This window comes from Orcinus orca, chromosome 8 (genome assembly GCF_937001465.1).
Source record: "Orcinus orca chromosome 8, mOrcOrc1.1, whole genome shotgun sequence".
NCBI classification, from domain to species: domain Eukaryota; kingdom Metazoa; phylum Chordata; class Mammalia; order Artiodactyla; family Delphinidae; genus Orcinus; species Orcinus orca.
The window spans coordinates 95,590,833-95,607,406 of record NC_064566.1 but is presented as its reverse complement, the minus strand read 5'-3'; the positions used below and the strand labels follow the sequence as shown (position 1 = coordinate 95,607,406).

Sequence of the window (16,574 nt, the reverse complement as noted above, 5' to 3'; positions counted from 1 at the left end):
TGCGAACTAGATCCGGGTGGAAACAGTGGGTAGGCAGATGCAGTGGGGCAGAGCCGAGGTTGATTTATAGAGGCTCGCGGGAGTCCTGAGGGCGGCTCAGGTCAGAGTCGTTGGGTTTCGCTCAGGGTGGTGTGGGAAGGTCCAGCCTGTGGGGAGCGGCCACTCCTTACTGCTGGGGCCACGGGGCTTCTGCCCAGCTTGCCCGTTAGCTAAGGAGGGGGCCGACCAGGCCCCCTGGCCGGTCACCATGTGGGCCTTCCCGGAGTTGCCGATGCCGCTGTTGGTGAATTTGATCGGCTCGCTGCTGGGACTTGTAGCCACACTCACACTCATCCCTGCCTTCCGTGGCCACTTCATCGCCGCACGGCTCTGCGGCCAGGACCTCAACAAATCCAGCCGGCAGCAAATGTGAGGGGCCGCGCGCTGGTCCGGGGCAGTGGGGAAGGGGTGGGCAGGCAGGGGCGGGGACTGGAGTGGTGGACTGCGAGCGGAGACGTAGTGCTAACCCAACAGCCAGCCCGGGACTCTGGGAGGTGGAGGGCATATCTGGTTAGCATTGGGGAAGGGGTGGAGGCGGGAAGATGGGACCCTTGGGTGTATCTGGGACTCCAGTAGTGGTGCCCTTCCCCGCCCCCAAGTCAGGTTATGGTGATGCTTGCACTAGTGAGTGACCACGCCCCCTTTCCTCTTCCCCCTCCCCCCGGCTTGCTGCTGGGCCACAGCCCAGAGTCCCAGGGAGTGATCAGCGGTGCTGTTTTCCTTATCATACTCTTCTGCTTCATCCCTTTCCCTTTCCTGAACTGCTTTGTGGAGGAGCAGTGTAAAGCCTTCCCCCACCATGAAGTAAGTGGGTTAGTGAGGGCTGCTGCCTGTGGCTGGGACTGGGAGCTACTGGAGAGAGTTGGGGTTATTTGGGTGTGGCAGGGAGGGGAGGGACTGAGAACGAAAGAAAAGATGGGAATTCTTGAAAGGAACTGTGAAGTGGGAGTAGGCTGGAGCCATGACCTGCCCGAGCCCTCCCCAGTTTGTGGCCCTGATAGGTGCACTCCTTGCCATCTGCTGCATGATTTTCCTGGGCTTCGCGGATGATGTACTGAATCTGCGCTGGCGCCATAAGCTCCTGCTGCCCACAGCTGCCTCACTACCTCTCCTCATGGTCTATTTCACCAACTTTGGCAACACGACCATTGTGGTACCCAAGCCCTTACGCCCACTTCTTGGCCTGCATCTGGACCTGGGTGAGTAGCACTGCCACTCTGCCCCTATGGCCCCTACTTCAGGGCACCCTTACCCTGTGAGATATCCAGCAGAGCATCCTTCCTGGTGCTCCACATTCTCCTCCCTGTTTTGTCCCTGTGTTTTCTTAGATCCTTTTGTTGGCCTTTCATCCCATCCTCTATCCTCACCACTTTTCTCAGAAGAATATCCTTAAATTCTCATTCTACAGGTGGCGTTACTTCTCTTACTGTTTTCTCCCCCCAGGGATCCTGTACTATGTCTACATGGGGCTGCTGGCAGTGTTCTGTACTAATGCCATCAATATCCTAGCAGGAATTAATGGCCTAGAGGCTGGCCAGTCGCTAGTCATTTCTGCTTCCATCATCGTCTTCAACCTGGTGGAGCTGGAAGGTAGGTGGGATTGGACTAGGGAGAGGAGAGAAGTCTGAGTGTTAAGGAAGTTGCCTGCTATCTGGCTTTGGGGAATTTGTTAAACGTGAGAAAAAAACTAAGATTTGTTAAATGTGAGAAAGGAAAATAGCAGCGCTGTCATTTATAACGGCATTGGCACTAATAGGTAGGCCATGGTCTTCTCCTACTGAGCATAAACAACTTCACAAAACCTCAGAATCAGACAGGGTCACTCTGTGACCGTGATAGAGTAAGACCAAAACTAGATCCCTCTGTAACCATGTCTGAGCATAGACAAAACCACAGGAACGCGGTGCATCTCACAAAAATGACCAAGATCCCCTTCTGGCTAACATGAGTGGTTGCTGCTTCCTTCCGATAACAACTCAATTCCTCTCACTTCTTGGATAAAAATTATTAAGATGCTCAATCATAGCATTATCTCTGCTGACAGCACCCAGTGCAGGGCAAAACTCTGCCTCCTTGCATTCTCCCCAGAATTATTTAAAACAAATTCTATAAAAAGTCCTCCTGGGCTTCCCTGGTGGCGCAGTGGTTGAGAGTCCGCCTGCCGATGCAGGGGACACGGGTTCGTGCCCCGGTCCGGGAAGATCCCACATGCCGCGGAGCGGCTGCACCCATGAGCCATGGCCGCTGAGCCTGCGCGTCCGGAGCCATTGCTCCACAATGGGAGAGGCCACAGCGGTGAGCAGCCCGCGTACCGCAGGAAAAAAAAAGTCCTCCTAACACCTCCTTACTGAGGCATCCCATGGTTCCCCATGGTGTGTGGGTTCCAAAGTTTCTCTTGTTTCAAGTCAGTAAACCCAGCTTTGACTACAGGCGTGTTGCTGGTGGTTTTTGGCTGATGGACATCCATAAGTACTTACTAAAGCTAAGCACTTTTAAAATGTGATCTCACTTTAAACTCTGTAACAGCTCTATGTGGCAGGTGTTTTCATCAGCCTTTTTTCACAGATAGGAAACTGAGGCTCAGAGAAGTTAAATGTGTCATGATCAAGGTCACACAGTTAGGAAGTAAAGCTGGTATTCAGACCTAAGTCTGAATGGTCTAAACCAAATGTAAGACAGTAACTAGTTTAGGAAGGGTTCATGAAAGAGGTGAAATATTGGGAACTGCTTGGATGACATAAAAGGGGTAGTGAGTTCTTGGGACCTAGAGAGGTGGATGATACAGCTTGGGACAGAACTCAGGGACAGACAAAAATAGGACCCAGGTGTGCAGGGGACGTGGCTGTCAACGTTTTCTTCTTTCTTTTTCCCCTGCTTCCAAAGGTGATTGTCGGGATGATCATATCTTTTCCCTCTACTTCATGATACCCTTTTTTTTCACCACCTTGGGATTGCTCTACCATAACTGGTAAGTAGGCCTGTGGCTAGTGGGACAGCTATTTGAATTTGTGGCCAGTACGGTCCTCCTCACTGCGACCCATCTCCTGACGGAGAGGCTTAACCTGTGCATCTCTGTATTGAGTGTTTTCTGGGTCTTTTTGGTAATATTCTTAAATCTTAAATATTCTCTACCCAATTGTAGCTGGGGGCAGGTACTGTGGAGCCCCCAGGAATAGATGGATTCGGGACCTTGTTTCCTGGAGAGTTGCTGGGAGAGCTGGAATGTCCTCTGAGCCAGAACTAGGGTCAGGGCTAGACCAGTGCGCAGGGTGTGTGATGTGAGAGAAAGGATTGCTAATGCCTCTTGCCACTGGCTCAGATCCTCTCCCCTACACAGGTACCCATCACGGGTGTTTGTGGGAGATACCTTCTGTTACTTTGCTGGCATGACCTTTGCCGTGGTGGGCATCTTGGGACACTTCAGCAAGACCATGCTACTCTTCTTCATGCCCCAGGTGTTCAACTTCGTCTACTCACTGCCTCAGCTCCTGCATATCATCCCCTGCCCTCGCCACCGTATACCCAGGTAGCCGCTTTGGGGCTTGAAGGGGACATCATAGCTTTTTCCCTTGGGATGCCTTAGACGTTTGCTGTGCAAAGGGAATGGGCCCAAAGAAGGGCTAACTCTTGCCGTGCAGTTAGCCCTTTATACATTACAGAGCACATTTAGTTCCATGATCTCATTTAATGTTCACAGCAGCTCTGATCACACAGAAGCAAGCAGCAGAGCCAGAAATAGATCTCAGGCTGTTTGACTCCACATTCAGTGCTCTTCCTATTAATTAAGCACAGGGAGGAGAGTTCTTTGAGTAGTGGCCCAGTCACATGAAGCTGTCTTCCCCTGCAGACTCAATACCAAGACAGGCAAACTGGAGATGAGCTATTCCAAGTTCAAGACCAAGAGCCTCTCTTTCTTGGGCACCTTTATTCTAAAGGTAACAGGGTAACAAGGAGGTAAGGCTCTAGGCTGCCATTCGGAATTCAGGGAATGGGGAACCTAGGCCTACATCACACCCAAGGGGAGTTTGGAAGCATTGAGCAGGTCCCCATTCCTGAAGTGTAGGTATTAGCTGAAGTTCTCTCCACTTTTGACCCCTCCAGGTAGCAGAAGGCCTCCGGCTAGTGACAGTGCGCCAGAGTGAGAATGAGGATGGTGCCTTCACGGAGTGTAACAACATGACCCTCATCAACTTGCTACTTAAAGTCTTTGGGCCCATGCATGAGAGAAACCTCACCCTGTTCCTGCTGCTGCTACAGGTGCAATGCTGTTGGTGATGTGACTTACATCTCCTTGTCTCCCTTTCTCTGTGGTTCTTACTGTAGTTCATTTCTTCTTACAGGTCGTGGGCAGTGCTGTCACCTTCTCCATTCGGTACCAGCTTGTCCGACTCTTCTACGATGTCTGAGTCCCCTGGTCCACTGTCCTTTGCTTCACAGCCTCCAGATTTCCTGACTCAGGCCGACCTCTTCCAGACCAAGATTGCCTCCTGGCCCAGGCCTCTCCCCACTTCATTCTCCTCCAGATTTTGTCCTCAGCATTCCCTTTCCCCTGTGATTATTGACATCCTGGGCCATTCTTGCCCTCTAATGACTATTGATTGGACTTCGCCTATGGCTTTCTTCTATTTGCCACTCCCCCTCTCCATCCCATCTTTGCAGCCTCCTAAGGTGGGATACTGTAGCTTTGATGCAATTATCCACAACTCTGACACTCAAGAAATATGTTGGGCCTGGGGATAGAACCCTGGCTGGGGATAGGGACACAGGCTCGAAGGTGACTTGACATATGACTATAAATTAAATATTCTGATGATTTAGCAGACTGGGGGGCCTGTGCTCCCAGTGGTGACAATAAACTGTCGTCTTTTTCTTGTTGTTCCTGTAGGTGTATCTCCTATATAGGGCATTTTAGGGTAGACTGGGAGGGTTGGTGGAGGCATTTCCTCGGAGAGGATGCCTATCTCTCTGCCCCATCCTTTTTCTTTCAGTACATCAGGCCCCTCCTAGCAAGAAGGGAACAGAAAGAACAGACCAGAAAGAACATGTTGAATAAATAGGAAATCCTGCTGCTCAGGTGGCATAAAGGGCCATAAGATCGGTGTTATCTGTTCTCTGGTATGGGGTTGGACTTTCAGGGGGTCTCATTCCTTCCCTTTTTCACTCTCCCTTTGCCAGGCAGGAGGAGGGAGTGACCAGACCTGGGACCGGAGGAAGAGGTAGCCGTAGTGTTGACCCCTTTCCTTTAAAAATCCTAGACCCGCACAGACTTCCCTGAGGCTCTTGAGGTGACTTCAGGCTCCACCCTCTTTGTGTTCCGGCTCTGGTCTGGGCTGTAGGGTTTAAATCTGGCGCGCTTCACTTGGATTGGCTACACCCGGGAGTGGTTGGCTGACTGCTTGCTGCCGCTCCTCCTCGCCTTTTCCCCGGGCAAAAGGTTTTCAAATTCGGCCAATTGGCGGGCGCGTTCCCTCAGCTGAGGCGCGTCATCGAAGGGTTAACCGCAGCCAACCGGAGGCGGGTATTGGAGAAAAGAGCCAATCAGGAGGACGCGGGGGTGCGCCCTGGGGGCTTATAAGGGCGGCCCTTGGGCGCGCGCGGCAGCAGTTGGACTGCGGCGGACGGCTGTGCCTTAGTCTCGTGAGCAGCCCTCCTCTCCCTTCCTCTACCTCGCGCAGCATGTCGGGCCGCGGCAAGACAGGCGGTAAGGCCCGCGCCAAGGCCAAGTCGCGCTCGTCGCGAGCGGGCCTCCAGTTCCCCGTGGGCCGCGTGCACCGGCTGTTGCGGAAGGGACACTACGCCGAGCGGGTTGGCGCTGGCGCGCCGGTCTATCTGGCGGCGGTGCTCGAGTACCTCACAGCCGAGATCCTGGAGCTGGCGGGCAACGCGGCCCGCGACAACAAGAAGACGCGGATCATCCCCCGCCACCTGCAGCTGGCCATCCGCAACGACGAGGAGCTCAACAAGCTGCTGGGCGGCGTGACGATCGCCCAGGGAGGCGTCCTGCCCAACATCCAGGCCGTCCTGCTGCCCAAGAAGACCAGCGCCGCCGTGGGGCCGAAGGCGCCCGCGGGTGGCAAGAAGGCCACCCAGGCCTCGCAAGAGTACTGAGGGCGCCCGCGCCGCCGCCACCGCCGCCGCCTGGCCCCTCCCCTCGCCACCACAAAGGCCCTTTTAAGGGCCACCACAACGCTCACGGAAAGAGCTGGGCCGCGTCGGGCTCCCGGCCGGGCGGCAGCTCACTCGCCCCCTCCGCGGCCCCGCCGCCGCCGCGCGGCCTGCCCCTCCCCCGCGCGGCTCGCTCCAGCCGTGGCTCGGCGGAGGGCGGCCGTTTGAACGCCGCTCGGTGCCAGGAGCGAGCTCGTGACTCGGCCGGCCTGGCCCCCGAATGCTGATGGGCTGCGGGGAGGCCGCGGCACCTTCTAGAACGCTGGGCCGGCCGCTCTGACGCAGGGCCGGGGCGCGTGGTGGGGAAGGTGAGTCGGTGCGGACGGCCGCCGGCGCGGCCGCGCGCGCGCGTTCCCCACCAGCCCGGTGCTCCGGACGGGACTCGGTTGACGGCGGAGTCAGTCGGTCACTTCATTTGTCCCGGGACGCCCTTTGCTGCCGGATCCCGAGCCTTGCACGTCCGCGCTCCCTCCATCTCCACTCGCAGGCCTGTGCGCGTCCCGGAAGACACACTTCGCGGCGTGAGCATCTCCCGCGGTGTCGGGGTCTGCGGGAGTCCTGCCCCTGGACCCGCGCCCCTCCCGGCGGGTCCGCTCCGCAAGCCAAGCACCTAGATACCAGCACTAGTCCGTTAATCCCCATCTGGACTGAGTCGCCGTTGGCCTCGGAACTGGAATTTTGCAGCTAACCCATCCAAGACAGTACTTTAGGTATTGGGGAGTTTCAGATGGACTAATTTTGTTTATTAAAGGATTTTCTTTTTTAAACAGTGAGGTGTCTCTTCATTTTGCAGACGGGTTGTAGGATCGATGACTGTAGATTCCTAAAGGTAGTGGGGGAGGGGAGCTATCTGATACAAAGGCTTTACCGTTAACTGGAGCGGCAAATTGTAGATTATAAGATTATGGTTCTTTCTTGGTGTTCCCTGGGAGACAATTTATTCTGTCAGAACTACTGAGACAGAAACAGAAGGCAATGTATTCCAGGAGAACTTTGGACAGGGGTCTTAGCCTCTCAGGTAAGGAGCAAAGGGTCTTGTGTTTGTCCTTATCTTTCTTTCCTGCAACCCCATCAAAAACAAAGCCACCTTCAAATCTAGTTTATTAGTTGAGTTGGTTACATTCAAAGGCTGTGGCTTGTTAGATGTTTTTTCTCTAGAGACTAAGCCTCCACCTACTGAGGAGACAAGGCATCACCAAGGCCCCAAGTTGAGACAAGTCTCTAAGTCTCCGCCCCTGCAGTTCCATCCCCTGGGTAATCACCCCCCAGGTAACAGTGAGACTGGGGCACTGAGGGCTGGGATGTAGGCACGGGGCACCAGCAGCCCAGGCACCTGTGCCCCACAGACCAGTTAGTGGGCATCGTTGAGCTGCCGAGCAACATCCAAGATGTTCTTGGCTCCTTTGTTCAGCAGCAAGGTGGCCAGGCTGATGCCCAGGCTCTCAGCAGCCAGCTGGGCTCGTCGTGGAATGCTCCGGGCCGTGATGCCCACCAGCTGTGGATCATCCTCAGGGCCATCTTCATGCTGGGTAAGGGAAGGAGGGTAGGATTTGGTGAGCACAAAAGGGGAAGTAACATACAGACGTGTTTTTTACCCTCTCCGTCACCCTCCAGCCTTGGCACCTGGGCAGGGACATGGATGGTGGCCTGCATCGTCTCTTGCATGCTATCTGCGCCATTCAGACTCCAGACTCCTCCAGTCAGGTATAGCTGGGAAAGAAACAGTTGCCTCAGCATATTGTGAGAGGGAACTGCTTAGAAACCTGGGCTTTTCTTGCTGGCAGCTCAGGATGCACAGGAGAAATGCCAGAATCCCTTCCCTGCCCTCCCACCCATCTTCCCCTGCTTACTTGCCCATCCTTCATAGCTGTATGCACTGCCACTGGCACACTGCAGCCTCCTTCCTGCAACAAGTTCTCCCTGTGAGCTCCAAGGACCCTTACCACCACCCTGTAACCAGAGTCCTCAGAGATAACAGACCCCTCTAAGGACATAACTGAAAATGAGGTAGCAGCCCAGACCTGGGTCCTGTCCATACTTTGAAGGATGAGTTACCACTAAATACAGAGCAATAATTTGAGAAATCTCCCCACTACCCTTCCCAGCTCTCCAGGTACCCACCCCTCCACAAGAGCACAGGCCCTACCAGGTGCCTCAGGAAGGCCCGTTCAGCAATGCAGCGAAGCAAAGTCTCAGGATCATGCAACACACCCACCAGATCCAAGATGTCCTGGTCCTTGGCTCGAACTTCCACTCCCAGAGCCCCCTGATGGAAAAATAGCCTAAGATATCAGGGCCAATCTTTCCCCAACCAATGGAGCTAAGGATGGGAACCAGCCTACTTCCACCTGTTTGCCAGGTCCTTTTGGGCCAGTAGCCTCCCAAGGCTTGCCCCTCTCTGGGAGTGTTCTTGGTTGAAAACAAAAGAAAGGGACACATCAATACACGGCTTCCCTGGTCAAGCATACCTGACCCACAGCATACATGCACTCCTCAGGGTGCAGGATCTGTGGGGGCAGAAGAGGCAGTCAGAAGGGTGGAGGTGGGAGTGCCTAAAAGCACACAGCAGTGAGATGGGGCTTTTCTAGCATACAGAAGGGCTGGAGAGGCAAGAGTGGGAGTTTGGCCTCTGATCCCCAGTCTTCCCAACCTGGGACTCATTTCCAGCTTGCACTGTTAGAGGTGGGATTCAAAAAGAGAACACAGGCAGGAAGGAGATGAACATCAACCGGGGCGTGAAGAGTGGCAGGCCCTACCTGCCCCACCCGGTTCTGCCAGCCCATGCGCTGCAGGCCAGCTGCGGCCAGGATGATGGCACTGAACTCCTGCAGCTCATCCAGCTTCCGAAGCCGTGTGTTGAGGTTTCCCCGCTGTGGAGAGGCGCTAAGGACCACAAGCTTTGGGCAGTCTGGAGCCTTATGCTGTTCCCTTTGCCTGAGTCTCTCAATCTGCTAACTTCTCACCTTTGAGTTCTCAGCCTAATGACAACAGCTAACACTTACCTCATACTTACTACATGCCAGACGCTTTAGATATGTCAATTCATTTAATTTTCACAACCCTATGACGTAGGTAGTATTATCATCTCCATTTTACAGATGAGAAAAATGATAGAGAGGTTTTAATTTATTTAATAACTTGCCCAAGGTTACAAGACTTCTGAGAAGCCTTCCTTGACTCTCAACTCTGTGTTTAGATGTTCCAGCTAGAAGCTTCCAGAGAATTCCCTACTTTGTGCACTGGAGCACTTAGCGAATACTATTTTGAAAATCAGTTTTACAAACATATAACATTGTAAAGATCAAAACGATATAGTGGAATATAAAATAAAAATGGAGTTATGGTTACCAAAGGGGAAAGGGGATGGGGGGAGATAAATTAGGAGTTTGGGATTAGCAGATGCAAACTACTATATATAAAATAAACAACAAGGTCCTATTATATAGCACAGGGAACTATATTCAATATCTTGCAATAAACTACAATGGAAAAGAATATGAAAAGGAATATGTATATATATGTACAACAATCACTTGCTATACACCAGAAACTAACACAACGTTGTAAATCAACTATAATAAAACCAATTTTTAATTATTTAAATTTAAATGGAAGCACCCCCCCAACCCCCCTCCCTCGATGTAATCATTATTCAGTATCACTCTGTATTATCAATGCCTGGTTGTCTGTCTCCAGCACTAAAATGTAAACTCCGTGTAAGCAGGGACAATGTTGATCTTGCTCATCATATCCCCAGTGCCAGGCACTTGCCTGGGGCTAAGAAAACATGAAAGGATTATGAATGAATGGATGGATGGATGGATGGATGGGTGGATGAATGGGAGGGCAGGCAGTCCACTGCATCCATGGTCCACTTCCTCTGGAAGCCCCTTCCACTCTCACAACTCCCAGGGCCCTCTGGACCTGGTCTTCCGCCTTGGCTGCTGCCTCCTCCCTCCGCTATAAGGATACAATACTCTTGAACTCCAGATGTGGGAACTTTCTCTGCAGCTGGGCCGCTCTCCGCAGGGAGCTAGTTCCCACCACGCTGCTCAGAGAGATGGTTTAAAATGAGATTTAAGTCGCATGAGATTTAACTAGGCAGGCACTGTTCCTTTCCTCCTCCTCCCACCCCTCCATCTTCTGTGCACATCCCACCAAGATGCCTATCCAGGCCCCACTCACCTCTTCTCTGGCAAGGTTTCTAGGGTCTTCCCAACAAATTTTGGGTGAAAGACCACAGCATCATAGGGGCTCTCCCGCCTGGGGATGGAGGGAAAGTCATAGAATAAGGGAGAGATCTCGGTTCAGGTCACTTCCAGGCTCTCTCAATAGTCAACTAACTGGCATTTTCTGAGTTTTCTGCCATGCTTGACACTCCTCGGGGCAGGGGAGACAGCCTAGAGGCAGAGGGCCAAGTCCCAAAGGGAAAAGTCAAGGTTAATATGATGTCTACCCCATGCTGAGGCCCCCTGACTGGCAGGACTCTTACTTGCAGATGGCTCCAATGGTGAAGCCAGGAGGAAGCACCGTGGGCAGGTCCTTCAGGGAGTGAACAACCAGGTCCACTCTAGAGAGATGGCAGAGAGAGAAGGAGAAGGGGTCTGAGCAGCACGTCCCCAGCCCTTCTCCACCCACTCCTGCCTGTACGTCACTGGCAGAGCCTAGAGCGGTTCAGGAAGCAGGCCTTTCTGAGACCTTGGGTCCCAGAGACCTGCTCCCCTCCTACACTCCCTTTCACCCCCCTCCCTCAGCCAGTCCTGCACCCCCAGGCAGCCAGATGGCTCAGAACCAGGACACTCTCCTTTTCTGAGGCCTGAAAAACTCACATATGAGCCCCTCTCTAGCCTATCCAAGCGTTTAAGCCCAACAGTCTAGCTGATACCCAGGTCTGATGTGCACTGGGGTCCTAGCGAGAGCCTGGGAGGGCACCATGCTCCCTGCTATCACTTACTCATTCCTCTCCAGTGCGTGTTCCAGCTCCTTGGTAAACAGGCTCTTCTCTCCAATCTGCCAGGCAAGAAAGAGCCTCAGGGTGAATCTTTTGGGGGAAGGAAAGAGGAGGGGGAAAAGCGTTGGATGGAAAATGTTACCTTAGAGAGAGCAGTATCTAGAATCTTGTCTCCTGTGGTGGACATAGCAACTGAGGAGAGAATCAACAAACCAGACGTTCAGTGATCAGCATTTATTGAGCCCCTACTGAGCTGAGCACTTGTGCTAAGATTGTTGGTGGATACAGAGGCACATAAGCCCCAGTCCCTACCCTCTGGGAATGTACAATCTAGGAGGAAGACCAGACGTAATCACAAAAAGACCCAAAGCAGATGATAAATGCCAGGCTAGCCCAGGTAGTCAGAGCTGGAGGTGTTCAGAGAAGGAAAGGGCCCTCCAAACTGGGGACAGCCAAGAAGAATTCTCAGAGGCAATAGAACCAGGCTTTGGTGCAAGACAAAGGCAGAAACACTGTGTTCTCCCCTCCAGGGGTTAAAGGCTTCCCATTAGCTTCCATTCCTTTCCAGAAAACTCACTGATTTCAAACTGCAGGCCTGGGTATAAGGCTTTCAGCGTTGCCACCACACTGTCCGTCTGTATGCGGGCCAGCTGGGGGTAGAAATTCAGGTTAGTCCTGTCCTCTGGCCACCACCCTAAGGTCAGACCCTCACAGGGTCAGGGAGATCCTGAAAGGATTGGAATTCAGAGAGGGGATTGAATGCCCACCTAGGAAGGGGGGGGGTCTGGCCTGGGAGTCCTTTGTACCCCCACTTCCCAGCCCAAGGACTATCTCTTTACAGAATGCAATCTGTCATCCTGCATGGGATTTGATACTCAGTCACCCCATTTCTTCCATCCCCGAGCTGCTGAGAACGCTCTGGGCCCCCCAACTTATAATACTGTGAACACAGAAGTCTTCTGACAAACCTCCTCCACCCCGGTACTTACACTCACCTGGCTCTTGCGGGTACCCACGCGAATCACTCTCATCTTTGAGCTGTTTTCTTCCTGCAGAAAAAGTCCCCAGGTCACAGTCCCTGCTGCTCTTTGTGTTCCTCAACACCTTGTCCAAGAACCAGAATCACTGGCTTGGAAGAAAGGAACCTCCCCCTGGCCTGTGGCCAGCTGAGCCTTGGAGTGGGGAAACACTCCCCTCCCCAAGACTGGTCCCTTTACCTTCCCCAACAATACCTCTGGCTCCTCAGGGATCCAGAGAAGCAGAGACCAGACAGAAGTGACAGTAGGACCTGCTGTTGCTGTAATGACCAGGACACTAAGCCCTGAAGCCCATCCAAGCTAAGGCAGTAAGAATGCTGCACTCAGCCAGGTGGGTAGAGAGATAAGGTCTATCAGTCTGGCCCCAGGGAGGGTGGGGCCTGCAGCAGGCAGGGGCAGGACAGCTGGGGCCACACAGGGGACCGTGAGCTGAGTCACTGAGGACAAGTTCAGCATCCACAACGGAGCGGCACTTGAGAAAGCTTCAGTGCCACCTAGATGCCATAAGAGCTACCCCACAGCTACCCACACACTGTGGATCCCGTAATCTGGACGGAATGCATGACTGGGATCGACAGACCTGACGTACAGTCCTGCTCAGCCTCTTGGCTGGGCGAACTTGAACACATCATCTTATTTGTTCATCTATAAACCTGTTTGTTCATCTATAAAATGAAGAAGTTTGCACTCAAGTATCTTCTGCTTTTGATATTCTGTAAGACTAAGAGGGTGAGCTGTCTAATGTCCATTCACCTAGAGGGCAGCCTCTGGTTTCACCACAAAGGAAATATTAGGATGTCAGAGACCAAGCCAAGAACTCAAAGGGCCATGCCTCTTCCTCTTGCCAGGGCACCTTGGACAAAGGTATTCAGTGCCAAGCAGGCAGAACTGGGTTCTCCAGTCTGAGGTCCTATTTCTTCCCAGATCAGACAGTGATCACTATAGATACTATCAACTTCCCCTGCTCTGGGATCCTCATCCTACAGAGTTCTTCTGCAGTCAGGTATCTGGGGCCTCTGTTGCTGGAGGAGGTGACAGCTGGTGGCTCTTGGACTCTAGTCTACTCCATAGCTATCACTTATCCAATAAATAAACCCTGGGGGACCCTAAGCAAATTAGGCTAGGTTGGAAATGCTAAACATGGCAACTAAAAATCTGGGCCACAGGCAGCCCACAGAAAGGAATCTAAGGTCCCAGAAGCTGCTATGTTCAAACAATCCCTTAATTTCATTGATTCTGCACAGCATATTCAAGTCAAATTGTTCCAGTAAAAAATTCCTTATTGAGCATGTATATCCTAGAGCTATTGCTTTTAATCTTCATAACAACCTATCAGGTAGACAGGGCAGGCATCTCTGGAACTACGTTACAGAAGCAAAGTCTGGCTCTGAGGAGCAAAGTGACTTGCCCAGGGCCACAGGGTTAATCATGGGTAGAGAGCTGGAATCCAAATCTTCTTACGCCTAGTCCAGCACTCAGGAATGTCAGCAATGGCACAGAATCCCACTCCTTACCAGCACATAGGTCAGGGAGAGATAGGGCAGCTGCCCCACTCCTTTCTTATCTCAGGCTGACGTTGGCCTCATGGGCTCTGCAGTCTGCATCTGCACAAGCCCAGAACTGGGACCCCAGGCTAGGAATAGGAAGGCCCAAGGGCGTCCCCCGTCCATGGTAGTAACCCAATGATGTGTCTCAGTTGGGGAGTTTTGAGTGTAGGCTGGGGCAGTTTTGAGTGTAGGCTGGGGCTGGGTGTCCATTAAAAAGAAAAAAAGCGGAGAAGGTGCACTTCCAAGACGTTTGTGTGCAGTTCGGAGAATTCGAGGTACACTCTCCTCTCTGGATCCAAAATGGAACACTTCCCCAAAGTGGCTGAATCTCGACTAGGACCTGTCTCGTGTGAAGGGATCCCGGGGAATAGCACCCTGTCTCGTGCAGACGAATTTTCCTGTGTTGGGTCACTATATCTAGAGCCGCGGAAGCCATGCCTCATGGAATCCCATCCAGATCCCCGCAGGAACGGGGTTCCGTTCGAGACAATCGATCTGCTCTTAAGTCCGCCCCCACCGCTCTCTGATTCCCCTAAGGGCAACCCAACTACTGGCCCTTTAAAAACTGTTAGAACCAAAAAAAAAAAAAAAAAAAAAACCAGACAGATAACCGTCCCGACCAATTGACGACGGAGAGTGGCAACTTGGGGCCAATCGTGGCACTGCTAGTGCAGAAGACCGAAGCTGCGAGGGTCACCGGCTCAGGACTCACCGCCGTTGCGGCCGCGTCGCCGTTACCAGACATGGCTGTGCGCGGGAAGTAGGCCGGAGGCTGCTGCCCGTGTCCTCCGGAGTCGGGCAAGCCGAAGGCTCCGGCCGGCCGGGCACTGGGCGCACGCGGAGCTCGCAATCCTCCGGCAGCCACACACTCCCGGCCCCGCTAAGGGCCTGCGTCACTTCCGGCCCCGCCCCAGAGGGGCTAGACCTCCCCTGGGCGGGAATTAGAACGATTGCAACAGAGAAGATCTTACCTTGCGTTACCGCCCCTACTCCCCCAGGCTGGCCCTGGTCTTCCCCGTTTGAGACCCAGGCCCACCAACTGTTCATTTTTACTTTTACCTAGCCAGGAATACCGACGGTCAGTGGCCAAGATATGCTTCCCAGATTTATCCACAAAGTTCGTTCTTTTCAGTCCCTCCTACCGCCACCCAAGGGAACGTCAATAAACCAAAAGTAGGCGTGCCGAGAGGAAAAGGAGATTAACCCTACAATGTGGCGTCGGAAGTTAAAGGCTACTTGAGCAACTTACCATGCCCCCAGGCTGCATTCAACGTCTACAAATGAAAGAGGCCTGCTTCTGAAAGCTAGTCACCCAGAATTCCACAGCTTTATCTCCTTAGCTGTGGCACAAGCAATTAGTGCAGCTTATGTGGTGCTGCTTCTGCTACAACCCTGAAGTAGGCAACTAAAGACAAGTAACTGAAATGGGAGTGACAACACATTATTAGTGTTAGTGGGAAAAGGGCTTGTGAGTACAAGTGCTTTATCCATTAACGGTACTAATAACCACGTATTAACCACTTTCAAATAACTGGACACCTGTCATCCATACCAGCCTGAGGGCTACAAGATTCCAGCCGTGACTTATCTCTGTGTTTCAAAAGCACCTGGTATTTGACAGAGATGTTTTGCAACTGAGCTTTAAGAGATACGCAGTGGTCAACAGCCCCGAACTAGCTCTGACTTGACCACAGGACCTGGTAGTGTCCTAAAGCTACCTTTGCTTCATTACCATGCCAAGATCCCCGCCCAAGGGGGATATTTGTACTCTGCTAGGCGCAAATCCCTGCCACGTGGAAGGCTGTGATGCCCCAGCTCCGCCCCCCACCCCAAAATCTCTGCCCCTTTCCTAGAGCCCTGATGACATGTCTGCCTCCTATCCCTTCAATTCTCTTACTGCCCTCCCTTGGGGGAGAAGGTGTCTTTAGAGCATGTGCTCTCCCTTCTCCATTCCTTGATCAATGAATAGTTTCTGCTCTGCTATACCGAACACGGTGTTGTTTGACCGGAATTTGCAACTCCAGGCAAAGGACCCACTGAGAGGTCACTGACCTCTTGGGGACCAGTAACACATCCATTGATTGGCTCCTTTGACCTTCATCATAACAGCCGTACTGGAAAGATGTTAATTCCTCATGTTCAGACGAAGAAACTGAGGTTCAGAGAAGGTTCAGAGTTGCCCTAAGTGAAACTAAGAATCAAGCTCAGGGCAGCTGATCCAAAGTCTGTATTCTTAGCTGCTACCAATGTAATGTACTCTATCTGCCTCTTCTAAATACTACCTAAACCACAATGTCTTAAGTTACTTCTTTTAATTAAACAACCCCATAGGAGCAATTTTCCAACGGGCAGTGTAACCCCAATTACACGCACTTAGCAACACAAACTTCAATTGACAACTTTGGAAGAGGGAACAAAATGTTTCAATAAAGGCCCTTTTATCCTGTTTATCATCTGGTACTGAATACAGAGAGACACCAACCCACCCATTATGATGGCAGGCTTTAAAGCCCAAGGCTCCCCACCATAATCTGCCTCCAGCTTGAATACTCTGTCCATACAAGAGCCACAGAGACCAGCCACACTATAGAGCAGAGTCCTCAGTCCGGGCTGCTCTTGGGGCTCAGACCTCAGGCCTTTGCAGAGGTTCTTCAACTGAACTCTACTAGATGCCATAGGCCCCACTCATTACTGGAATGAAGTCTCGTCAACATCATCTTTAAGGAACTCTGTAGGAAGGGAAGGGGAGCTCTAGGAGAGCAGAGGGAAAGAAGTACATTTTGCACAGTTAAGAATCACCAGGAAGTCCCCAGAATAAATCCTTCAACCCCGAAA

General features: G+C 52.4%; 3 protein-coding genes across 10 annotated transcripts; 2 read left to right on the top strand and 1 right to left on the bottom strand.

Moving 5' to 3' along the window:
* The first annotated feature begins 247 nt into the window (after window positions 1–247).
* Window positions 248–4,914, top strand: DPAGT1 (dolichyl-phosphate N-acetylglucosaminephosphotransferase 1). 2 transcript variants are annotated; one of them, XM_004273307.3, is made up of 9 exons: window positions 248–408; window positions 723–843; window positions 1,025–1,238; window positions 1,483–1,629; window positions 2,923–3,007; window positions 3,377–3,565; window positions 3,887–3,974; window positions 4,141–4,296; window positions 4,380–4,914. In XM_004273307.3, exons 1-9 carry the CDS (start codon window positions 248–250, stop codon window positions 4,443–4,445), a joined length of 1,227 nt encoding a protein of 408 aa, XP_004273355.1. In that variant the 3' UTR covers window positions 4,446–4,914. The 2 variants fall into 2 exon arrangements, with proteins under 2 accessions (XP_004273355.1, XP_033290320.1); XM_033434429.2 differs by lacking the exon at window positions 4,380–4,914 and having other exon boundaries at window positions 3,887–3,993; window positions 4,141–4,270.
* Window positions 4,915–5,067: 153 nt separating this feature from the next.
* Window positions 5,068–6,971, top strand: LOC101272102 (histone H2AX). The gene has a single exon (XM_033434434.2). It carries the CDS (start codon window positions 5,716–5,718, stop codon window positions 6,145–6,147), a length of 432 nt encoding a protein of 143 aa, XP_033290325.1. The 5' UTR covers window positions 5,068–5,715; the 3' UTR covers window positions 6,148–6,971.
* A 317-nt stretch (window positions 6,972–7,288) lies between these two features.
* Window positions 7,289–14,816, bottom strand: HMBS (hydroxymethylbilane synthase). 7 transcript variants are annotated; one of them, XM_049712940.1, is made up of 14 exons: window positions 14,799–14,816; window positions 12,151–12,204; window positions 11,733–11,805; window positions 11,298–11,347; window positions 11,159–11,214; window positions 10,697–10,774; window positions 10,390–10,467; window positions 10,177–10,252; window positions 8,961–9,074; window positions 8,673–8,711; window positions 8,351–8,470; window positions 8,055–8,108; window positions 7,828–7,914; window positions 7,289–7,729 (listed from the first exon to the last, which is right to left on the bottom strand). In XM_049712940.1, the coding sequence occupies exons 2-14, from the start codon at window positions 12,184–12,186 to the stop codon at window positions 7,556–7,558; spliced, it is 1,035 nt and encodes a 344-aa protein (XP_049568897.1). In that variant the 5' UTR covers window positions 12,187–12,204; window positions 14,799–14,816; the 3' UTR covers window positions 7,289–7,555. The 7 variants fall into 7 exon arrangements, with proteins under 7 accessions (XP_049568897.1, XP_033290321.1, XP_004273358.1 ...); XM_033434430.2 differs by lacking the exon at window positions 14,799–14,816 and adding an exon at window positions 14,452–14,651 and having other exon boundaries at window positions 12,145–12,204; XM_004273310.4 differs by lacking the exon at window positions 14,799–14,816 and adding an exon at window positions 14,452–14,650.
* Window positions 14,817–16,574: the final 1,758 nt, after the last annotated feature.